The sequence below is a fragment of the Phacochoerus africanus genome, chromosome 13 (genome assembly GCF_016906955.1).
Source record: "Phacochoerus africanus isolate WHEZ1 chromosome 13, ROS_Pafr_v1, whole genome shotgun sequence".
Lineage (NCBI taxonomy): Eukaryota > Metazoa > Chordata > Mammalia > Artiodactyla > Suidae > Phacochoerus > Phacochoerus africanus.
The window spans coordinates 51,186,866-51,213,221 of NC_062556.1; the positions used below are offsets into that span (position 1 = coordinate 51,186,866).

The 26,356-nt window shown below is 33.6% G+C and overlaps 1 protein-coding gene across 13 annotated transcripts in view; it reads right to left on the reverse strand.

Annotated features, from left to right (window-relative positions):
- Positions 1–282: 282 nt before the first annotated feature.
- Positions 283–26,356, reverse strand: part of RBM26 (RNA binding motif protein 26) — an 82,575-nt gene continuing 56,501 nt past the window's right edge. For 11 of the 13 annotated variants that reach the window (XM_047756506.1, XM_047756509.1, XM_047756503.1 and 8 more), the window contains 7 exons: positions 26,166–26,270; positions 22,718–22,918; positions 19,530–19,616; positions 11,416–11,529; positions 8,588–9,742; positions 7,891–7,949; positions 283–4,316 (listed from right to left, as the gene is read on the reverse strand). In XM_047756506.1, coding sequence (XP_047612462.1) covers positions 9,653–9,742; positions 11,416–11,529; positions 19,530–19,616; positions 22,718–22,918; positions 26,166–26,270 — 597 coding nt within the window. In that variant the 3' untranslated portion in view covers positions 283–4,316; positions 7,891–7,949; positions 8,588–9,652. The remainder of the gene's footprint in view (positions 4,317–7,890; positions 7,950–8,587; positions 9,743–11,415; positions 11,530–19,529; positions 19,617–22,717; positions 22,919–26,165; positions 26,271–26,356) is intronic. The other 2 variants (XM_047756504.1, XM_047756505.1) reach the window with 2 other exon arrangements.

Sequence of the window (26,356 nt, forward strand, 5' to 3'; positions counted from 1 at the left end):
CCCTGTTTTTGAATGTCTAGTGATCATTTCTAGATAACAGCCTAGAAATGATCCTACCTCTTTGCCTTTTATTTTGAATTTTAAGTTTTTTGACAATAACATATGTCACGTGATTTTTTTAAAGGATTAAAAAAGACCAAATCCCTTCATATTTTACACAGAAAGACTTTCTAGGTTGAGTGAAGGCTGACAACATGCTCATTCTGCAAATACTCCCCAGGGACTGGCAAAATAAATATATATATATATATACACATATATATACACACACAGACACACATATATACGTAAGTTCTTTTTAGTAAATTTACCAACTGTCAATATTAATCAGAGCCCTCTATTTCAAGCCAGAAACTTCTATTTCATAACCAGATCCCTTTAACTAGACTTTTATCGATACTTTTACACTCTGAGATAATGTATTTTCTGGTAGAAGCAGCGGAAAAACAAGTTATTACCAAATTTATTTAACCCATGTTACAGATGATAGAAGGAATATCTGCAATGAAAAACAAAAAAACCAGTATTGCCAATTTTTATCATTCAATAAAAATAAATATAAAATCAACATGCTGAATGCTGGAAAAGCATATTAAATTAGATCAGGTGAAGAATGAAAATGTTCAGATGAAAACAGAAAATAACGGAGGGAGGTTCTGAAAGCTTTCTTTGGCTTTGGAGGTTGACAGTATAAGTACTTTATATCTCACTTCAGAATCTATGGCAGTCCTTTGACATCACAGTATTTTTACACTTATCACTCAAGATAGAGAAACTTTTTGGTCCCTAGATGAAATATAGAAAGTTTCCAGCCGTAAAAAGTCAAGAATTAGGGGTAAAAAAGGTAAGGAAGATTTTTGTATATGTGTGAGAAAAGCAGTCTTTAGGCCAAGAATACTTTGGTACCAGAGAGAGGAAGAGGCAACACAGAGCCATTTCTTCATATAAACATTTTCAGAATTCTCAACTATGCAATGCCCAAGGGCTGCAAATTTTCCTTTCTCTTCTATATTAATATAACTGATGCAAAATGCAGGACAATTTTAAAAAGTTAACAAATGCTTTTAGTAAGACTATTTTATTTAAAAATTTTTCAAAATATAAAAATAATAAACATTATGGATATTTAACAAACAAAACATAATTCAACTATAAATAATAAAAATGTTGACAACCTCACACAAACACGTAATACTATAAACATTCTAAGCATACAAGAGTAGTTTTCTAGTTCAAGTTTTACCATTTTCAGTTCAAGTTTATTATCACTTTAAAAAAATAAACAAAAAAAGCTGCTACAGCTTAACCAATTACTTTCGCTCCACTCAAAGAGCAGGGAATTTTTCCCCCATGCCAACACACATTCGTGAAATGGGATACTTATGGGCACAGGTATTAAAAACTGGAACAATCCAGTCTCCAGACAAGGACTCCTTTGGTGTTTTAAGTTTCAACAATCCACAGAAATTGAGTTCAACTAAACCACTATTAAAGGAAATCTTGTGCCGGACATGTTCTGAAGTAATATCACACCCCAAACAGGTTCAGGATTCTGAGAATCAAAAGTAAACATCTATGAATGCTTTGCTGATACTTAAAAATTGTATCCTAAGAACATTCACTAAGGTGCTGGAATGAAGTCTTGCAGATGTAGAAAACAATCTGCACATCAACACAAAAGTTGTGGAACGTAAATAACATACCTCTTTACAACTCATCAAATGTTCTATAAATATTTAAGAATTACCCTGCCTCCTGTTGAGTAAAAGACAGATAGGAATTTAAAGAGAGCAGGATTATACCACATTTTAGGACTAGAAAAGCCTTCCATTTGACATGTGGGAAAACTAAGCCATGCTGAATGTATCATTTTTAAATTCTGGCCAGATTAACACCATTCCTCTTATCAAAAGCACTAATGACAAACTGAAGAAACTATTTCCTTTTTGGGAAGCTGGGCACAAATTAGTGTACGGTCATTCTGCATATCGCTAAATTATGGGGTGTTTCTAATAGGCTGGGCTCTTTATCTGACTCACCACAGATCACTTTTATAAGTACGCTGCTAGATTAAGTCACGAGCAATCATAGGTTTAAGCCTAGCAAAGTTTGGCATCAGGTTCAAAATGATATTGAAAGGTTTTGTAGCACCAATGACTTTTTCCTAAGACACTTGAGGGGCTGCATCACTTTAAAGTATTATTTATCTTGTAAACAAGACCAAAAATATTCAATTGATCTGTATTTTGAGCACAAATATTTATAAACTCTATTTAAAAAAAAAACAAATATAGCATGACTAGGGCAGCTAATACTGTAAAATCTAAGTATATTGAAAAATATAAAAATATATAAAAGGCTTCCATAATGCAATCATGCAGAGGTAAACTGCTTCATTCAATTACATAAAGTGATTCTGTACAGTTATCTACACACAGCTCTATGAGAATCCTTTTCAGGAAAATGAAATAATGAAAATCCTTATCTCTAATTAATCAACATATGGGAATTTAGATATGTAACTAACTTACCAGATCTCACAGCGATTTTCAAAAAATGCAATGATCTTAATGAGAATCAAATCTTGACTTCTGATTCCCAATGGCATGTTCAATTTTGTTTTGCTTTGTTTTTAATTTAAAAGCAAGGGAAAAAAAAAAAGGGAAGACAAAATAAAACTGAGAGTGGTGGTACGTGATCCACATCCACTAACCAGCCAAAACCGTTAACAGAGTATGGTCTCTTCAGAGAATGTTCTTTGGGTTTTTAAACCTAGTAGGTTAGAACTATTCTATTAACACAGGCAGAGACTCTTTCCTTAAAAAAGAAAAAAATACTGAACTAATCTGGAGAAACATTTGTGAACTCTCTGTGGCTATTTGTTAGTTTGCAAATGTGAACTAAAACAAAAGTCTAATTTTAAAAATGCCTTGTACTATCCCCTGAATTCCAGAGTAAAAAACAAGTGGAAAAAAAAAAAAATGCCTGTAGGCTACAAGGTCATAATTATGTTAAGAAGACCTTCCCAAATACATACTCTTCCTTTAAATCAAGCCTTCATGAACCATGCTGTTTACAACTAATGTGAATCAAAACAGATAATTTACATTGTGTCTGATGTGTTTGTTCTTTTTTTCACGAAGACAAATGTGATGCATACTCAAGAAAAAGTGCTTGCAGAATAGTCAACTTTGCACAAAGGGGTGAAAATATGAGCATGGCTGAATGGAACTTAAAAAAATCAACATAGGAACAAGGGTGAATAGGATCAAGTATAATTTGGACTTTCAAAAGAGTTGCTATCAAGTCTACAGACTTCTCAAATGCTAATGAGAATCTATGAAGGAATACTAAGAAATTAATTTTCTGAAAACTTTACGGTGCCCTTTATAAAGAGGATATTTTGGATGAATATTTAGAATTAAATTTAATCACAGCTTATAAATAATTCCAAGCCATATTGCTTATAAATAAATAATATGGACATATACATTTTAAGACAGGAAAACTACGTCTTTAACAATGTTAGACACACAACACCATTTCCCCTTGCTTTTAAGATTGTCTTTGATGTCTTGGTTGCAAGTGAGGAAAATAAGGAAAACCTACATAAATTAGACATTTTACACATATTTCTCAGTATTTATAATCCATAGATCATCCTGTACTACTTGAAAAGCAAATTATTCTCTTTGTTGATTTTGAAGAGTTAGGAAGTTTAAAAAATTATTTGGATAAATGACCTTGGCAATGACTTTAATTATTTAGAAGAAATAGGCAAGTTATTACCACGTGAAAAAAAGTATTTTACCACTGTTCAAAATTAAGTGACTACCCTAATTCCAGATGTGTATCTTAAAATCCAGAAAAATTAAAGCCAAACTGAGGTTTAACTTTTTAATCATTTTCTTCATTCTAAATTGTTCATGCTAATGAACAAAGCATCATGGCTTTATAAATTTCCTAGACACATTTTCAACTTGACTGAGACTAAAAACTTATGTTAGGAAACCAAGAATGCTCTTTGTTTTTCCCCTTCTTAGGGAGTTTAAAAATAAATGGCTATAAAGGGGAGAAAACATTTAAGAATAAGGTCAGACAAAGCACACTCAGATTTACTTCTGGACTCAGATGTACCCTATAAGAACTGTAAAGATAAAATGCTAATTATAGTACATGTAAACAACTATTCAAATTGATAAGGGGCAAACATTAAATAATAGGATGATATTATTATAACAGTCGTCTCCAGACAGGAACAGGATCTTGCTGTTGTAGTCACAAAGCTAAATTCAGGCAATGATGATCTCTCTCTGCTGGAAAAAGAGAAGATTATTAAAAAAAACTCTGAAAACAGTAAATAATCTAAAAACTGAATCATACCATACACTGATCTCCAACTTTTTTTAAACATTAAATAAAATCTAAGAAAGGAATCAAAATGAAATTGCGGATGAATTTCACAAAGGATCAGCTCTGAGTTAAAATGATTTCAATAAAACCTCTCTGCATCATGCTACACTTAAACATTAAGCTGCAAAGAGTCCACAGCTCTACAACATTGTTTGATCAAAATCTGGGGTTAGTCAATATGATAACTGACCACAGAGTAAATTCTTATAGGTGTGAGGTGCCAAAATAGTAACTAGGGAAATCATGAACAAATTCCAAAATATTGCGTATAAAAATAAAAGCAAGAACAACTGTCTCAAGTTTCCCAAGGATTTCAAAGTAACTGTAAGGTATATAGAATTTCCTTAAACTCCATGTGATAACCATTTCATTCAATCACACTATATGACATAAAAATACTGTATTTGAAGCACAATAATTAATAAATTAAAAGGAACATATAAAAATGAGAGTGTCTGCATACAAAGGAAGACCAACTTGGATGATGGGGAGAGGAGAGAAGAAATTAAGTAACAGGAAGGGAGGGATCAGGAAGAAGCAAGTATAATAAATTGATACAAAAAAGTAAAATAAAAAAGGCTTCCAATTATACTAAATAATGAGCACATAATACTGATAAACTGCAAGGACATTAACCAAATCAGGAATTTTCTACTGAACAAGTATGATGTTTTTCATTAGAAACTACTGAGCATGGAAGTTATGTTCACCAAGGTTTCTTGTTTTCTTAGTACTTTTAGGTAGCTATTTTGGAGGATTACATGCTGTCATCTGATAGGTTTACAATGATGAGAGAGAAAAAAAGTCCACTCTTCTCTAAGCGTGTATACTGTATACATACCTTAGAGCAACTAGCCAGTTCAAGAAGTTAATAAGAACAAGGTAATTCCTGAGATAACCTAATTAGCCAGAACTTTATATAGGACATTTTGCTTTAAAAGGCTAAAAGACTTTTCATAAGGGAAGAAAAAAAAAGCTTACAAATATTTGTATAAATTCTTGAAGAACTAAAACTAATTCTCTATAGTTAGATGAGACTATAGGTAAGGGGAAAAAAAGATAGAAAATATAGATTGATAAAGTCTACATAAAAATCTAAAATAGCCATTGATATTTCAATATACCAAACAAGCAACTTTTTGCTTTCTTTTTGTAACCCTCAGAGCCAGTGATTAGTGTTCCAAGTAAGACTGAAAATAACAGTCCCCTTAAAACAGTTCTAGTAACAAGAAATTTCCTTCAATTAGGCTTAGCCATGCTTTCTACAAGTAATCTGCTAAACAGTGAAGTCTTATCTTTAAACTGCTGTTTGATACATTTGATCATATTACAAAATAAAACAAGAGCTATGGAATACTCTCCCATTCATGCAACATGATTTCATTAAATGCCTGGGTTCTGGTTAAATACTAAAATTAATTTTTTAATGTTACAATTATCCAATAAAATTTAAAACAACACTACTTAAGACATAAAATGTTAAGTGAAATATGTAAAATGACAACTCAACCATCCCTTGAAGTAATCCTAATCAATCTTTTAATCAGTAATATATAATTTCCTTCATTCTTTTGCCTTTAAAACGTAGCTGCCTACATCTCAATTCCTTTTTCATTCCCACCTCAGCCCAGATCTGTACTATAGCAAAGAACTTGTTAGGAGGACTACAGAATTTAAAAATGTGTCTCACACTTTAGGCAGCATATTGTAATAAGGAAGAATTTTAAACTTTGAGTTTAGAAGTGGAAGGAAAAGTTCTAAGTAGTAAGGGAAAGTGGTGAGTACAGAAGTTAATCTATACTTTTTATACATTAATGGAATTTGTGTAGCAAAGGCAAACATTTGGGTACACTACATACAAAATATGCCAAGACACATAATATGAACTATCATAACCAAATCTGTTGTTTCCTCTGATAGGATGTTAGAAACAGCAACAGCAAAAACAGGTAGGGAGAATTGATATAGATGTTACACTGTTGTACGTTAAAACACTAATATAGATTGATAAATATAGATCGAGGGAAATTAAAAGATGTGAAAGGGACCTTAGAGATCATCTAGTCCAACCCCTTTCATTTTACAGACAAGGAAACAACCCTGGATAAGTTAAGAGACTTGTCTAAGGCCAGAAAGCCAGTTACAGAGCTGGGGATCAAAAGCTAAATCTCTTAACCCTTGTCCAGTACTCTACACTAGCTCATCTTTGGATATACAAAATTAATGGGATGGACTAGATTAGTAGCTCTTGACATTTCTATTCTTACACACTGATAGAAACCAAAAGGCTGTTTTACTTCTCAAATAGACTATACTTAATACTCCAAAACATTTAATAGCTTGTTAATTGTTACGGAAATTCCACTAAGGCTACATGTATAGTATTTGTAATCCCACTCACTGGTGCAATATTTAACTGTATCAATTGTTTAGTAAAATGGTCCCAATGACTGAGAAGACCTTCAAGAGAGATTTTTGGAAAATTGATAAGAATTAACAAGGGAGGTAATTGTCACTCCATTATTGGAGATTTAAATATGCATTCATTCATTAATTCATCCAACAAACATCTGAATGCCCACTATGAGCTAGGCTTGTGACAATCACTAGAGATAAAAAGATGAATAAGACATGGTCCCCTTCCTAGAGGAGCTTGTAATCTAGTGGGGAAGACAGACATATAAACCAGATAAATTGTATTACAACATAAGTACTGTAACAGAGATATGAACAAAGTGCTGCATTAAAGGGAGGGTAAAGGTAAAAACTGGCTAATGACCAAGGAGTTTACTAATTTTGCAAAACTACCACAATTACTACAAACACAATCTCATGCCCAATCAAATAAGGAGGTAGCAACATAGATTTTTTTTTTTTTTTTAAAGTTGGCACTGAAATCAGAATGCTTGCATTTAAATCTAGTCCTGCTACTTAGTAGCTGTCACTTTGGGCAAGTCATTCCATCTCTATTAGCCTAAGTTTCCTTATCTGTAAAATGGGAATTAACAAGAAATTCGAAGGGATATCTTAAGTTTTAAATGAAACACATGAAAGGACATGTAGAGTACTAGTATTAATAAACATATGCATTTGTTTTAAAAATCTGAAGCAATTTAATACTAAATAAGTAATAATTAAATCATATTAATGATAATAAAATATAATCATGGACCTACTAAATGTTGCTAATATATTTAATTCCCATACTTCAGGACCTGATTAAAACATGCTTGTCTTCTGATTCATTCAAAGCAATATGGTATAAAACATTTTAATTTTAGGTTACTATAGAATTTAAGCCTAGGGAAAATAATTAGCTTTTTATGCATTTAAATAAATAGTATGTGATTTCAGTTACATAAAGTTTTTACAATAATTGCTAAAATAGCACACTAAAATTTACTAATCAAATTATAAAGCCAAAAATCAGCATGAAGATTTAACTGGCCTTTGAAAGATTTTCTTTCTTTATAATACCTGTTTGGTGTAAAGAGAAGAAACGTGAGCCTCTGCCAATTTGGCATCTTTCACGACTACTAAAAAGAAAAGAAAACAAACTTACCTAATGAATCAGAATAGCACACAGTCAACATACAAGAGACTACATAAAAATATATCATAGATCTAACTACAGTAAAGTTTTGAGTAAGTCACTATTTTGATAAGAGAAATCTGACTCTGAAATTTTAAATATTAATATGTGTACCAATTGCAAACCAAAACATTTCTATGAAATAGTATTACCATCAGGAACATATATATACAACTGTAACACTAAGTGTGGGAAGAAAAGAAAGAGGAACAGTGTCACCAGTTGCTCCACTGGCAGAAGACTATGGTGGCAGAATTAGTTGTGATTGTGAGGAACCCAGTATGGGAAGAAAGTGATTTTTTTTTTTAATGTGACTTTTAATATAACTACTATACTCTCAAGAGTGATAGAAACACTTGCTACCAAAACGATGAACTGTAAAAGATAAATATGTTATCTCCCACCCTCCACTCTACAAAGAATGCATTTATTTCCTGGAAATTGCTATATCAACTTTCAATGATCATGTTCACTTGCCAGAGAAATCCACTTAAAAATCACAATACTGTTGCAAATGTCAAAAGATTTTTTTTATACAAGTATAGGATATGCACACTTAAAATATCAGACTGGAACACTTACCAAACAGTGTTTTCCTAAAGTAGTATCTATAGTACATTTCTTTATTCATACATCTTCAAATGGTCAAGTTTTCTTTCATACATCCAAAATGTAATGTGATGTTTTCTTATTCACCAAATGTTAGCTCTACTTGAAGTCTGGTTCCAAACTAATCAGCCTGCTTTTAAATTTTAAGACATCTGTTGAAAGTTTATAGGATCAAACCAAACTGAAGTGGTATAAATTTTAAACATTGGCTTGTACATTATTGTAAAGGTACCAGTAACCATTATTATTTTTGAGAATAAGTTAGTGATTATAGCTCCTTTCTTTGTGATCACTGGGGGGAAGGGTAGATCACCATCTGGAATGGTCTATTTAACTTTTTTTCTTTTTTTTTTTCTTTTTTTAAATCAAGGAACATTGTCTTTTTTTTTTGTCATTTTTTTTCTTTTCTTTTCTTTTCAAGAGACCATTCCACTTTATTTTTAACATCTGAATGCATAAGGACTCAAACGCAAAGCAGTCATACACCGTTATCATTAAAACCCATATGTAAAATACATACACAAGTCCAACAAAAGGCTAATACATAGTAAAGCCTAAGCATACTACTATGTAATAATTATGAATACATAACTTGGAGACTTTAGTTAGAGTACTATGTTATCTATTCATTTTTGAAAACATTCATTAAGATTTTAAATGCAAATTCATTCCTTATTTGGAGTAAAACAAAATCCTCTAAGTTATAACAAGTATTGGTCATTAAGTCTTCATATCTATTCATTAAATTACAAAGAACCCAAAGAATTTTGTAATGTTCAGTAGAAGTATGTAATAAAAACATTGCATATGTTTCTAGTGTGATGTCTTTAGCAATTGTTTACTGAAATAAAACGCAAACATCAATCTTTCAAAATACAGGATTCAGAAGGTAGTTTTCTTCTCTTTTGTCTATTTGTGAAATCCATCTTCATCACATTTTTACCAAAAATTGTTTTTACAAATATGTAAAAGTACATTAGGTAATACTAATGAAACACAGGTAGAGTTCTAGCATATGCAGATCAATGATCAGTCAAATCATCTTCTCCAAGAGCGAGATTCATTGTCCTCTTCTTCTTCATCATCATCTTGAAGTAATGAGTCATCCACCAAAGACTCTTCCTGAAACTTTAGGTTAAAATGCATTTAGGAATTTACCCAAAAAAAAAGAAAAGAAAAAAGGTGACACTTTTAAATACTGATTACTCTCAACAGAGTCGAATACAAAAGGTATTTCTATAGTTAGAACATTCAAGAAATAAAGAAAAGCAACCTTCATCCACTCAACAGCTTCTCATTACTATCTATTCTATAATTTGCATCCAAGAGACACTAATGAAGTATCATTTACATGCTGTTTCTCCTGCCTCATTTTATCAAATCATGCTATCTTCTATACCTACAAAACATTACTTAATATCTTTTTTTTTTTAAGAAAACATCAATAAGTTATCTGGCTTACTGTATGGACACTAAATCAACCAATTAATCTGAATAAAGTCTATTAATATTTATATTTCTTTTCTGCTGTTTCTGCTGTATGTAACAAACATTTTCTTTTATAGCATTCTTTTCTTCTCCCCATTCCCTTCATAAAAGCTTCTCAGACTACTTTTTCAAACTTTTTAAAATACCTAATACCAGGAGCTCTCCTGCTTTTCTCCCCATTCAATTCAAACTCATGGAAGGACAAAGGTATAATCTAAAATATAAAATGACAAATCATGTATATGAGTTTCAAAATACACATTTTATTCTTGCATTTGACTACGGATATGTATAACAGCCTTGAATGCTCTTCAAACAAAATGAAGTGCCATTATAAAAATCTAACCAAGATAAAACATGGAACCATTTAGTTTTTCCACCTTACCTTCATTTCTTAACTTTCTCAACTTTTTCCTACAGCTTATTTCATGTTTAAACAAAACAGAGTTGCTTACTTTTAGGTTTTTGGTTTCAAAGGGCTTTTCCCACTTCACTGTTCTTTATGATCCCACCTCTCAACCACGAGACCTAACTGCTGTTACCCAAGAAAAATGTACTCTTCCGCATCTATGTACCTCTGCCATTTAAAATACATCTCTCAGCTACATTCCCAGTCCCAGCTCTTGGTTATGAAAAGCTCTTTTATCACTCAGGGTTCAGCTCCACTGTCACCACCTCCTTCAAGATTCTTCTGAAAAGAAACAATTGCTCCTTCCTCTGGGTTCCAGAAACATATTGTTCAAATCTTTATTCAGCATATCAGTCTGCCTTTTGTTTTAATTAGTTTCTTATGTGTTTGTCACTACCCCCTTTTCCAGATTATAAGCTCCTTGATGATAGGGACCGTGTCTTATTCATTTTTATGCCTATCAAAGTATCTACCACATAACAGCCATTCATTCTAATAAACTAAAATGATATGAATTAAAATGAAACCCAAAATGTTAATAAAGCAATTGAGTAGAATATATACTCTAAAACTTAAAATATCACAAGATTTCCTGTGGATAAAAATCTAATGAGTAATTATTATCTTCTAAGAGTAAATGAAAACTGAGATATATATATATGTATATATATATATATATGACTTTCATATATATATGACTCCTCATATGTTCTTTTTGGATTAGCAATCCACAGTTCTCAGAAATAATACAGAAAATTTAAAGTTGTCTGCATTTATCTGATATCTCCTGCCTGGAAGATGGCTCAGGAATAAAAGTTTTATGTTAAAATCACAGTCATAATACCACAATTTATATAAAAATGTAAACATTTAAGGGAAAAACAAGTGGAAAAAAAAAACATACTTCCTCTTCATCAGGTTCAACTTCTTCTGTTTCAACAGCTGAAATATTAGTTATTGGTTTATTCCATGCCAGTTTTAGATCCTGCCCTTTGAAACGAGCTCCATGAACTGCAGCCTAAAACAATTAAGAACACTGGAGTATAGAACATTTATAATTGCTGAAGAAAAAAACTGAAATGGTATAGTACTTAATATTTAAATTAAATTAGCTAAACACAATTTAAGACAGTGGCCTATTTTTGCTTTGTGGTTATTTACTTCCCTATTTACTTTTACTATTCATTATTGTAATTTATAATTTATTTTTTATTGTTATTTACTTCTAAAGTCAGCCTAGTGATTCTAAATTCCTTTAAAAAGAAAACAAGAATAATTTCTCATAATTGAGTAGAGCTATTTCACTACTGGCCAGTATCTGACTAGAAGAACTCTGTCTACATGTCCATAGTACAATGATAATTGCTACTCAAGGCAACCATCTCAAGCACTTCAAGATCCTGGCTGTAGATTTTAATTCTTGTTAATTTACAAATGGCCCATGCAGTAACTAGAAACCTTTAACGAATATAAGAATAATTTTGTACATGTAAAGTATTTTTAAATTACATCAAATAATAACAAATATCATAAAATATCTGATGTATCATTATTACAAAATATAAATATCTCAATGAAGAAAAAACCAAAAACCCCAAACTTCTCTATTGAAAACTAAAGTACTTCCCTTCAAAGCTTTCAGAATTGCATGTGATAACTGAGTAAATACTCAAGTCTAAGTACTTACTACATTAAATAGCTGGTTTAGAAGCAGTGCTTTCAAATTAAAGTCATGTGAACTAACAAAAATCAATGTTAGCATCATACCAAAATAACTCAGTTAGAAAAGATTTATAATACAACCTCAAAGTACACCATAACGTGAAATGTAGAAACAATTATATGCTCAACTGACATCTGACATAATATGTGTTGTGTGATATAAAAGTCCCAAGTATAAATTTTAAACCTGCACATACAAATTTATGATAATTTTAAAAGGATCTCATGCCTAATAAAATGCGGCTCAGAAATTTTTAGTCCATGGCCCCATCATGCCATACAACTAAAAATCTTTCAAGTACTTATATATTAATATTTAAGTCCAGAAACAAACTGTAACTTTTCAAAGCTATAAATGTTATGTAAAAATACATTCCTGTAAGGAATTCCAATTGTCTCATGCAAAATGTCCACTCATTAAAACTCTTGTTTTCATCCAGCTAAAAAAAGCAAAAAAATTAGTAACATTTTCTATAGTAAGTTCTTCCAAAATTTTTATGACCTAATTTTGTAAATTTCTATATTCAGCGCACACTTCAACTTTACAAAGTGAATGTATAACTCTCTAAAGGTTTAATTTTAAAAGTATTTACTGAATGCTGCCATTCAGTCTCTGTTATCCTATTTAGAAAACACAGGCAGAGCAGATTTAGTATTACTCAAAGGGCCCTAGGATTTTCACAATGGTAAATAAGCCCTGGCTTCAAATTAAAAATCACCATCTGCATTAACCTAACAAGACAGTCAGGCTGACCTTTGAAGTTTGAAGTCAGGCATTTACTTCTGTCTAGCTAAGAATGTCCAATATAAGGCTGTTTCATCTACATTGAAAATCTGTTGTTTACAGTAGCTACCTTCATTATCTTTGCAAGATCTTCTGAATAACTCACTGCAGCTTCTACCTTGGCATTTGCTGCTTCACCTTGCATTTTTATATCATGGTTTCAGCGTCCTTCCTTAAAACCTCACAAACCTACCTCTGCTAGCTACAAACTTTTCCTTTGCAGCTTCCTCACCTCCCTCAGCTTTCACAGAATTGACTAGAGTTGAGGCCTTGCTCTGGATTAGGCTTTGGCTCAAGGGGATGCTGTGGCTGGTCTGATCTATCCAGATCACTAAAACTTCTCCAGGTCAGCAATAGAGCGAGTTCGCTTTCTTATCATTCATGTGTTCACTGGAGTAGCACTTTCAATTTCCTTCAAGAACTTTTCCCTTGCATTCACAACTTGGCTAACTGACATTGAAAGGCCTGGCTTTCTTTCTGTCTTGGCTTTTGACATGCCTTCCTCACCTTATTTCTAGCTTCTGACTTAAAGTGAGAGATGTGTGACTCTTCCTTTCACTTGAACATTTGAAGGCCACTGTAGGTTATCAAATGGCCTCATTTCAATGCTGTTTCCCTCAGGGAATAGGGAGGCCTGAGGAGAGGGAGAGAGATGGGGAATGGCTGGTCAATGGAGCAGTGAGAAGACACACATTTATTCATTAGGCTTGCCATCTTATGTGGGCATGGTCTGTGATACCGCCAAATCACCACAGGTTACCATAACAAATAAAGAAAAAGCTTGGAATATTGCAAAAATTACCAAAATGTGATACAGAGACATATAGTGATCAAATGCTATTGGAAAAATGGCAATGACAGACTTGCTCAATTCAGGGCTTCCACAAAGCTTCAATTTGTTTAAAAAAAAAAAAAAAGTATCTGCAAACTACAATAAAGCAAAGCACAATACAATAAGACATGCCTTTTATGTGTGTATGAAAACCATACAATACAGAATTAAATGGGAAGTATCAGTTTTCAACTTCTTCTCTTTATATGTGTGTGTATATATGTGAATATACATATGTACATATATGTGTACAAGTGTGTATGAATGTTATTGTTTTCTCCACTCCCAGCTCTGACCACTGAAAAAGATTATAGTAACACACTCAGGAGTAATGAGCACCCCTCATACTCAGATCGTGATCTCTAAATACCTTTCCCAGTAAAAAGTATCAGAGCTCCTTAGAGAAATGGCCAGTTCCTGGTCTGAAAGAGAAAATGTATAAGATGAACCTAGAATACCTTTTCATACCAGAAAGCAAAGAAAGTATCATAACCCACTACAGTCCTGTCAAAAGAACTCAGGAAGAAATCTGTAGAGTAGCCACTAGCCAAACATGGGACAATACATCAATTGCTGAGAACAATGGATCAATACCTATACAATGATTAAATCTATGAATTTATAATTGTATAATAACAATCAAGCTAAATCAAAATATAAATCTTAGTCTGAATCCTTAAATAAAGTAAGTAAAATACTGATAAGAAAATTAGGACAATGCAAACTCTGGGTATTTGATAATACTTTAAAATATTAATCATTTTTAGGTGTGATTAACAGTATTGTGCTTCATTTTCTTAAGGCTCTAAAATGACAGACATACACTGAAATTTTTATAGCTAAAATGATGATGACTGGGAATGGCTTCAAATAAGGAGCTAGAGAGTTGTAGTGGGTAAGATACAGACAAAATAAGATTGGCCATAGTGGATAATTGCTGAAGCTCAATGATGATCATGTGGTGGTTCATTTTACAATTTTCTGTAATTTCTGTGCTATGAAGTATCAACTAAAAGTCTATTTAAAAGCTGAAGCATTTTATTCATAGGCTTGCTCTAGATCTTTGCCTATTTAACTGCATAGTTATTCAAAGTTTGCACTAAATTAGGAAGTAAGGAAAACAGGCATATACATGACAAAAGGGCAAAAGAAGCCTGAAGATCTGACAAATGAAGAAAACAAGAGTATGAAAAGTACTTATGAGGTAGGTTCCATATCTGACATGGAAAATGATTCTGAAAACAATGAACATTTGGAAAAAGCTGAATTGAGCAAAATTAAACAGGAGTGTTTGCCTTTTAAAGTCATCTAGATTATAAATCTAAATCGAATATACAAAATGCAGCTCTTCACAAACTTATTTGACAGGAAAATCCTTTGTTAGGGGAGCCCTTATAGAACCAGAGTACTGTAAAAACACTGTGGGAAAAACTGATCTAAGGCCTGAAAAGCTAAGGCTGCAATCCTAATATACCTTACATTTTTTAGTAACTGTAATGATAAAACTAATTGATAAAAGAAGGTTAAAACCAAGTTTATTAATGTTTGTAATAACCATAGTAGATAATGTTTAGGCAGGAGTTAAAGGACAACTGAAAAAAAAAAAAACAAAACTAAAACATGTAAAATCTAATGTTTATAACTTATAGGAAAAGACTTCTATTCCTCTAGCTCTTGAATTCAAACTGTGTGGTCCCTTTCTCACAAGCTTGACACTTAAGATGTACTAATTCTCATAGCACAGTGCCCATCACATGGCAGTACTTAATAAGTAAATCAGTAAGAACACACAAAAAAACTCTGTAATATATATGATTGGATTTCTCTTGACTGAATCCACTTACACAATTTGTTCTTGCTATAAACTACTTACTCAGCCCCATGAACTTCTGACACTTGATGGTTGCACTATCCTCTATGAATCCAATTTTGTGCTAACTTCAGGGCTAAAGACTGAGAGTTGTGAAATCACTCTTATCTTGTTTCTATTCCATCTCATTGATTTGCCAATCAATTCTCATTCTTAAAACACACACACACACCCAATAATATCAGTAATAGCTGAAATTAAATGGGTTTACTATGTTCCAGGCACTGTTTTAAGTACACCTTACAAGTTCCAAATCAGTGACTCCTCACAGCTACTGGGAGTTGAGGTGTGGGTGTCAAAAAGACACTAGTCAAACAAGATTCTCTTTCCTTTTAATAAAAAAGCTACATAGGAGTTCTCGCTGTTGTGCAACAGGATTGACAGTGTCTCTGCAGCAGCAGGGACACAGATCCCCAGGGCACAGTGGGTTAAGTATCTGGTATTGCCGTAGCTGTGGCATAGGTCGCAGCTCCTGCTTGGATTTGATCCCTGGCCTGGGAACTCCATATGCTGTGGGAAGCCAAAAAAGAAATTAAAAAAGGAAAAAATAAAGCTACATACTCCTTTTGAGTTTGTGACTGTACAGTTTCATCTTTGAGACGGATTCTTATAAAACAGGAACTTAACTACTCCTGTCCTAAAACTGGATCCCGGTTTCCTACAAAAGTATAGAACAATTTAGAGTAGGAAAAACAACCTTCTGACAGTTATGGAAAGAGGTTATTTTTTTCTGTCCTGTTGGGTACTTAGCCACCTTTAGTACACTGGTGTGGTACTTAGGCAAATTGGAAAATAGAAACTAAGCAGGGGGACCCATCTTCTAACTAACCAGAGTCAGTCCTTAACCATCTTAACCTAAAGCTAAAATGGTTCTGCTTATTCCTTAAAATATTTCAACCTCTTTTGGGGAAAATTTCTCACTTTTCAGTCATGTTTGAATGTCTCAATTATTTTATTCCTATACTTTCACCTTGAAATATTATGCATCTATTGACTTCAGAAATGGAGACATATATTCAATCATCTAACACAATGGTTCAGAAATTATGAACAATGAAATATTTGGAAATAAATATTAGCAAAGGTTGACAATTTACTTCTCTTGGGAAGGCCTATCTTTTACCTTGAGTTTTTATCCATCTATATTTTGGTATTAAATTCTTCTTTATTTTATGGGATGGTGATGGTAAAAGCAATCTTTTTTGTACTTTATAAGTATTCTTCTTTGAGAAAATTAAAAATTGGCACCTCAATGTCAAACACACTAATTTTAAAATTCCTAAACCTGGAGTTCCCATCGTGGCTCAGGGGAAACGAATCCGACTGGAACCATGAGGTTGGCCTCGCTTAGTGGGTTAAGGACCTGGCGTTGCCATGAGCTGTGGTGCAGATCGCAGACATGGCTTAGATCTGATGTTGCTGTGGCTGTGGTGGAGGCCGGAGCTATAGCTCCGATTAGACCCCTAGCCTGGGAACCTCCATATGCCATTTGAGTGTGGCCCTAAAAAGCAAAAAATAAAAACAAAAAAATAAGATTCCTAAACCATATTGTTCCATGAAATCCAGAAGTTTGTAAACCACTGCTTTAGCCTATACTCTGCTTGTATAAGATAAGCTTCAACTTAATTTTCTATTCTCCTGTAAAATAGAATGTTACAAAGTTTCAAGAAATTTTTTTTGGCTTAAGGAAATGTTCATATTTTAACAACTTCTATAACTTAATTCCAAATTTTCATCATAGAGATGGTAGTTGTTTGAGTCTGTTAAGTAAGTACAACTAAAATGGTTATCTACCCTGAAAAGCTAATTCTCATCAAATCTAACTACACCTAAGTTATTTTGCCACTTATTCAACCTTCACTGAATAAAATCTTTCATTATACATTAATCCCTGGTCTTTCAAATTGATTGCTATCCATTTGGAAAATATATACATAATATAAAAATGTATATTAAAAAATTAACATCTTTTATGTAGAAAAACTAAGCCAAAGAAAGAAGGTATATATGAATAGGTCTTACTTACCAAAGCAAAATACCCAAAAATTATTTAAGAGGCAAGAGGTATTTTTTTCCTCTCAGCCATGTACACAAAGCAGGGAGAGGAGTTCCCATCGTGGCGTGCAGTGGTTAACGAATCTGACCAGGAACCATGAGGTGGCGGGTTCGATCCCTGGCCCTGCTCGGTGGGTTAAGGATCTAGCGTTGCCATGAGCTGTGGTGTAGGTCGCATCCCACATTCCTGCGGCTGTGGCATAGGCCGGCAGCTACAGTTCCAATTAGACCTCTAGCCTGGGAACCTCCATATGCCATGAGAGCGGCCCTAGGAAAGGCGAAAAGACAAAAAAAAAAAAAAAAGAAAGAAAAGAAAAGAAAAAAAAGGCAGGGAGAAATAGTACATATATTTTTGAAGTTGTTACTAAATTCACAACTTGGCAATACTGTAACAATTTAAACATAACAACTATCATTGTTTTATAATATGACTAAGTCCCAGAAAATAAACAGAACATAAAAAAACAGTTCTCAAGCTACCTACCCAACATTACACTGAAAACTGTCATTGAAGCTACCATGTAAAGGAAGGTTATTCTTAACTTGTGAACTCAACAAAACCTGAGGAAAAGTTGATCAAAGATCTGTTTTCTTGATATATATACAAGCTAATAAGAAAATTTTAAATTGTCATCAATTAAAATTACCTCTTATTTTCATAAAAGACCTTTCAATACAAGATTTCTCAAAACTAGATTTAATAAAACTCTAAGATGAGGAATTCCTATTCCATAAAACTATTATCTACCCACCTAACCTTGAAACTACGTTATTCCCGGGCCCAGTTAAACACTTTTGTGAGACTTATCACATTTACAGTCTTTTACAGGTTACACTGCCCCAAGAGCAACTACTCCAGACAGGCCCCCAGCAATGACCATGTGCTGGTGGAGAGTATGCACTACAAAGAGGATAAAGCAATTTAGAAGATTTTCAAAACTTATTTAGACCACAATCATCTTAAAACTTCTGAAAACCACACAACTCCTCCGTTCACGTGACGTTAACTACAATGCTCAATGCATCTTTCCAAGCTCAAAACTGTACATCTATTTCTCTACAATCCCAAAGAAAAAACACACAGGGCTAAAAAGGTTCCTATGACTCCCCTACACCTTACACCCATTTCCCTTTTTTTTATCTTTTTAAACCCAGAAGAAAGACAAGGCTGCATATACTTCTGTTCTTTCTTTAGAAAGACAATTCAAGATACACATTTTAAGACAAATATACCAAAAGGACCCTAAAAGCTATATATCGTATCTTCAGCAAAAGTTGGGGGTATGCTAAGGACACTTCTTTAGGGTTCAGCCAACTGGGACTAGGAATCAGCAGATAAGAGGTAGTAAAGAAGAGCAGCCATTAGAACTATAACTCAGCTTCTACCTTAAGCCTCATCACTCATTCTGCCGAAGCAGACTTGTTCTGGGCCAGCTGAGTAAAGGGATAATGGAAAAGTGGAGTGGCCCTATCTCCTGTTGGAGAGAACAGAAAGAGAATTCCTGATGTCTCAAGACAGTACAACTTGACATTCAACTTGGTAACCATACTCTAAACATTTGGGTTATATATAAAATTGCCTCACTGCTTTAGGACGTTCGTTGTGACCATGAATTCCACTTCATGTGTTCTTTTTATCTACTGTCAAAATGTATTTAGTAACGTAGTTATTTCATTCATATTAAAACTTAAAGATAATATTTACAAAACATTTAAATCTGTATTTCAATAAATTAGATGATTTGTAATACTTACTGCTTCAGCTTCTGCTCGTGTCTTGAACGTAATTACTGCATGAAGTGAAGAGTCATCAATCTGACAATCTTCAATTTCACCATATTGCTTTAAATTAAAAAAAAGTATTTCCTCCAAATAAATATTTTGAAACATCCAAAATGCTAATGGTTTTTAAAATATTAAAATACCAATAAAAATAACCTAGAATACATAACAACTCAGGGTGATTAGGAGACAGAAATTATAATTCCCTGTAGTATTTGATACTGTAAGATAAAGGGTGGTCCTATCTTCTAATATTATTTACAATTCTACTCTTCCCAGAATTAGGGAAACTTATACTTGATTGAACTTTGAACTACTCTCTTTTTTTTTTTTAATGGGCACACCTGCAGCATATGGTAATTTCCAAGCCAGGGACTGAATCCAAGCCACAGCTGCAAATGCTTTGCTACAGCTGCAGCAACGCCAGATCCTCCAACCCACTGCAGTAGGCTGGGCATTAAACCCACACCTCCACAGCAACCTGAGCTGCTGCAGTAGGATTCTTAACTTGACCTTCCTTATTGTCATTCCTTTATACTCATTATTCCAATTCCAGAATATGCAAAATTCTTTCTAAAGCTGAATATTTAATCCTTAGAATATGGGTTTTTGGAATCTTTGCAATTTAAAGAAATCGGGGGTGGTGGGGGGGAAGCTGGGGGAGAGTCAGAGAATGTAAGTAATTTTTCCAAAGTAACTTAGTTACTCGTATACTCAAAAAAGTAACTCTCATACTATGGATGAGAGTCCAGGTCTTTCAATCCAAAAGTTTAACTGACTCTGCTTTTACTTTTACTTTATGCTTCTCTAGACCATACTCTTTGAGGACATTTAAAAGCTGGACATATTAAATTTGCTTGTTTTGGGTGTGTTGGATTTTACTTTTTCCATGTGTAGGAAGATCTTTCTGCAAACAGCAACCTTACCACATGAAGCTCTATCCTTTACATATCATTACTAATACCTTCCTTCTTTCTTAGTTCAAAATTATAACCACAATCTTGTTAAATATACATATTCCACACAGAAAAATTCTGCAGGGCACAGTAGCAAAAATGGATCGCAGACTCATTCAGGTCCCACCTCTGTTAGTACTAGCCGTGTAAACCTGAACAACTTACTTAAACATTTCATGCTTCATTTTCCTCATCTCTAAAATAGGTATAATAAAGGTACATACCTCATAGAGCTGTCAAAATAACTAATAAGGTGAGTTATATAAAGCATTCAGAAACAAAATAAGGGCTCTGTAAGTTTTAGCTCTATTATTACTACTACTGGTTCCAGTGGATAAACTAAAGAAAACATTTTGTTAATCACATTTTGTAACAGTTAATGGTCCTTTAATAATGGAGGGTTTTTTTTCTGATACCTGTCATATGTTCAAATCATAGGTTGAGATAAACAAGGTATCTTATTTAAAGACTGACAATTTTTACATGTGCATTACCACTACTAACTTTGAGTAGAGTTCCAATCTCCAAATGAATGCAAGAATATCCGTTTAGAGGCTCTGAATGTTTCTAAAACCAAACCATCTTAGTTTCACCAAAACACACATCCATAAACTCACCATATTTGTTTGGATTATTTTAGCATATTCTTTGATAATTTCCTGATTAGCTAAATAACTAGAGGTTATCCACATAAGTTATCTGGATCTTTTTCCCCTTGGGAAGGTGTGGTAGTGGGGTACAAAGCAGGGAAGAATTGGGCTGGATTATCTCCAAGCGCCTTTCGAGTCTTCTGATTCCTTTCTTTCTCCCTTTGAACCCACCAAGAATAGTACTTTCCAGATGTACCATCCTTAACTATTAATTGCTGTTATTATTTCTTAAACATATACCATTTCCTTTAATACCTCTCTATGTCCTAACAAAGTATAATTTCACATTTGCAACTGCTGTTAACAGTCTGGAATATACCTGTCAAACACCTAAATCTGAACATTGAAAAGGTTAAGTTATTTGTGTACCTATCTACAAACGTATCTATACTTCAAGATTCAGTTTTACTACCTCATGAAACTTTCTCCTACATGGAAAAAAGATATTCTCTAAGTTGTTCAAGTATTTACAAGTTTTAATAAATTTAACTTAATTATAAATTGTAGTTTACTTTAACTGGTTTATGTTAAACCAATATATATAAAATCCTTGATGGTGAAGAACTAGTTATTTACTTCATATCTCCAGAGCAACTGCTCTAATGCTGAGGGCAAGACTAAAGCTTAGTTTAACTAACCTTTGGGATACCAGTAAGAACCATAACATGTGAATGGAAAAGGCCTTTAGGCAGCTATCATCTCCATTCTGCACATGAGCCCAATGGAACCCAGGAAATCCAAGTTAAAAAATGGATTAGCAGGGACTAGAATCTTACTCTCCTTCCTCATATTCCAGTCTATTAGCATTAGACTGACTTCCTTTAATTATACCCTGGTAATGACCAAGGCAACATCAGGATTATATTACAAAATTTTGTCGTTTAATTTCTATATCAGCTAGAGCAAGAATACAGTATTAAGAAATGAAAAACCATCTTAATTTTTTTTAAACGGATAACCCACGCAATGTTAAATTTTTTGTAAAAGTAAGTATCAAACAAAATTAAACTGAAGGACTCCCTTCTCTGAAATAATAAAGCTAATCATTCATTTCACAATATCTGAAGGCCTGGTAAGTGTAAGAATAGCAACATTTCTTCCAGGCAATGATTAAACAAAAAAATTCTTAGTTTGTTTTTTACATACCTAATAAAAGATTATACTAGATTAAGCAAACCCTTTGGTGAAATGACCAGGTTTAACATTATTCAGGAGTTCCTGTCATGGCTCTGTGGAAACGAATCTGTTTAGTATCCATGAGGATGCAGGTTCAATCCCTGGCCTCACTCAGTGGGTTAAGGATCCAGCGTTGCCGTGAGCTGTGGTGTAGGTCAAAGACGCGGCTCGGATCCTATGTTGCTGTGGCTGTGATGCAGGCCAGCCATCAGGTATAGTTCCAATTTGACCCCTAGCCTGAGACCTTCCATATGCTGTGGGTGTGGCCTTAAAAAGACCAAAAAAAAATTATTCATTTCATTTTCATACTCTCCCCTTTAATACTAATTATCCCCAACATCATTATTAGTATTTGTTTCATTGGACAGTAAGAAAGTACCGCAAAATGAGGAAGAAGGTCTTCTCTATCACTCTCTGTAAATGCAGAAATCTCCAAAGCCCTGGGACGGTGATCCACCACAGCATGACCAGGCACACCTCGACCTCGACCTCGACCCCTGCCTCGGCCATGAGCAGCACCTCGACCTCTTGAATGAATTCCTCTACCACGGCCAGATGAAAGAATCCCTCGTTTTGCGGCCTAGAAAAGATTAGACAGATAGGTTAAAGATCGCAATTACTAACACAAGTCAAGTATTATCCTTGGTCACATTACAATTTGACATGAGTTATACCATTTGATATCATAGTCAAATTAATACCCTGCAAAAGGATGTCACAATTTTGTTATAGTGTTAAATGTTACTTCAGAAATCAGTTTAATACATAGACACCAAATACCTATATATATGTGTGTGTGTATTTTTTCCAGCTATGACTTACAAACACAGTTTCTATTTGTTTGCCTGTTGGCTTGAGCAGGTACAGTTTTTTCAAATTCATCATTTTGATCACTTACTCTAACACCATTATACAATCAATACAGCATAGTAACTTATATTCCACTGTATCACACTAAATGAATAGCACACTATTCCTTCATTCCACAAATATTTGATGAGCACTTCCTGTGTGCTAGTCTTTACCCTTGTGAAACTCAAATCCTAGAGAGGTAGAGACATTAAGCAGTCAAGTTATTTAATTATATTAATAAGTGACTAAAAAATGAAAAAATGTTTTTACTTAAAGATTTGACTAAAATATTAAAGATCTGCAAGGAATAAATTACTAGAATAAAAGTTCCATGCAAAATTTTCCCCTGTTTTATTTTCTACTTTCCCCCAGCAGCTATAATAGCAGCTGTAGACTCTAGAAAATTAATATTCATTCAATGAATCAAAGAAGGAACAAAGAACAAGCAAGGCAGGTGTGAAGGGTGGGGGTAAAAGCATGAACAAAGGAACCAAGGCTGAAAGGAACATGGTACTTTCAAGAAGGAATAAAATCCAGTACAGCTGGACCATATGGGATGGAGAGGATGAGGCTGGAGAGACAGGCAGAGCCAGATCATGAACAACTTTAAGGATGATGTTAAAGATTTTGATTTTTATCCCATGAGCCATGAAATTAAATTTAAAAATGTGAAGCTGAGAAGCAGAGTGATATAATCAAATCAGTGTTTAAAATGTTATTCTGGGAGAAGGAAAAACAAGCTGGGAAACCAGTCAAGCTACTACAGTAGCCCCGACACCTGAAGAGAGAAGCTTGGACCACAGTGGTGGCAAAGGAGATAAAGAGAAATAAAACACTTAAGATACATTGGGGAGTAACATGTTTAAAACTTGGTAATTAAATGGATGTGAACACTGAAGAAAAGGGAGAAATCAATGAAGACTCCCAGATTTCTGGTTTGGGTAACTGTGTAGACGAGTTGAGGGACAAAACAAGCACAATTCTGAACATGCCGAGTCTGAGGATGTGAGAGATCCAAGTGAAAATGTCAGGCAGACACCACTGCCAAAATCTCTGCAAATATAAATATTTTAATTTCTTCATCTCAAGACAGTTAATCTTAACTTTAGCTAAAGTAATCACTTAAAATCCAAATAATAAAATTCAAAGGTCAAGTATTGATGTTAATAATAGCACGGCATATATGAAAGTACGCTCTAAGGAACTTTAATGTCTCAAAATGCTCCTTTAAAAAAGGGGTCCATGGACAAGTAAGTTTGAGCAATAACAAATATTTAATACATATTTTTGGAGATTGACTAATCACAAACCTCTAGGAAATCATATACAAGAGCATGTTTACTATAACCTTCATCAAATTTATTTGTCCTCAAAAGCATTTATCGCTAACACCTATTAACATATGGAATTGGTGTGGTGAACGAACACACTCTGGGATACACTGCATTTCTCCATATACTAATATTAATTGCAAACTAAACTTTGGCCATCATAAAAGGAAAACAGAAGATGTCATTCAGTGCCATTTAGTTATATCATGATAAAGATTGGAAATACAGACTAATAATACAAAGAATATTGGTAATACTATTATCTATTTATTAAAATTATGGGCCAAAAATTTTTAAATAACATTTTTTTAAAGTCCCACCAACACAGGCATAAAATCTCCAGAACTATGAAAACACAATTTCTACATTAACATAAAAGAAATCTATCTTTTTCAAAATCTGTTATCTTGGGCAGGATACACAGACAAGCATATCAATTTTCCAGAGAATGCAATATGCTACCTCTCTAAGTTTAGGACACTGTCCTATGGCCTCCTATGACAGGTAGAGAAGATAGAGCCTTGAGACAAGCACAGTGGTTAACTAAGTGCTAAGTCTTTAACACCTGGGTGCTAGTATCTATTACAGATTTGTACTATGTTTGAAATCAGGAAATCAAGTTACTGACAAATTTGGAAAAAAGCATTATTTTCAGATTAAGCAAAAGTAACAAAGAGACAAAAAATTTTAATTGTGGCAACAACAATAAATATAAACAAACTAACTACATTAATGACATAAATGTCTCTGTACTTCAAAATGTAATCATGATTTTTAAATATCTTTTTGCTAAAGGTTAAAAATTCTCATGTGTAGAGATCAAATTTCATTAGACTTTTCTTATATAATCATTTAACTAAACTACAAAAAACTAGTTTATTTGTCTCTTTTATAAATATCCACAGCACCATCTATAGGCAAAAGTTAAGTAAGCATGTTCTTCAACATAATTCTACTACTAAAAATATGATACTTAGGGTAACTCAATGTAACATGCTTATTTATGCACAGAGTATCTCCATAAGAATACCTGAAAAGCCTTTAACATGGTCCCAAAGGGAAAAAAAACAAAAAAGGAAAAAAATTCACTGGCAGTAGAGGGACCTGTTTATTAAGTTAAAACGGTTGCCACCCCTCATTAAATGTTAAAAAACTTGTATTAATCGTGAAAACTTTGCTAACCTCTTCCCTCTTTCCTTTTTTTTTGGTCTTTTTGCCATTTCTTGGGCTGGTCCCTCGGCATATGGGGGTTCCCAGGCTAGGGGTCGAATCGGAGCTGTAGCCACCAACCTACGCCAGAGCCACAGCAACGCGGGATCCGAGCCGCATCTGCAACCTACACCACAGCTCACAGCAACGCCGGATTGTTAACCCACTGAGCAAGGGCAGGGACCGAACCCGCAACCTCATGGTTCCTAGTCGGATTCGTTAACCACTGCGCCACGACGGGAACTCCTTTTTTTCTTTTTTTTTTTGTCTTTTTGCCATTTCTTGGGCCGCATCTTCCCTCTTTCCTGCATCAACGCTCAATGCCAGAGACTGCTAACAACTGTTAATCAGAAAGAGAGGACTATATTTTCAAATTAATCATTAAGACTACAACTGCTCATCTTTAGTGTACTGTGTAGCTGTGATGAAGCATACCTCCAGCTGTAATTCCGTATACTTTCGCCTCAGTTCAGTGACTTCTTCTCCAGCTTGCATCTTCTTATACAAATCCAGTTCTGTGTCAAGCAATTCTTTCTGCATCTAGAAAGTAGTAATTAATATTTTTGGTGACAATAATTAATATCCTGCATTTATACAAAACTCTTTACAAAGAATTTTTTACACAT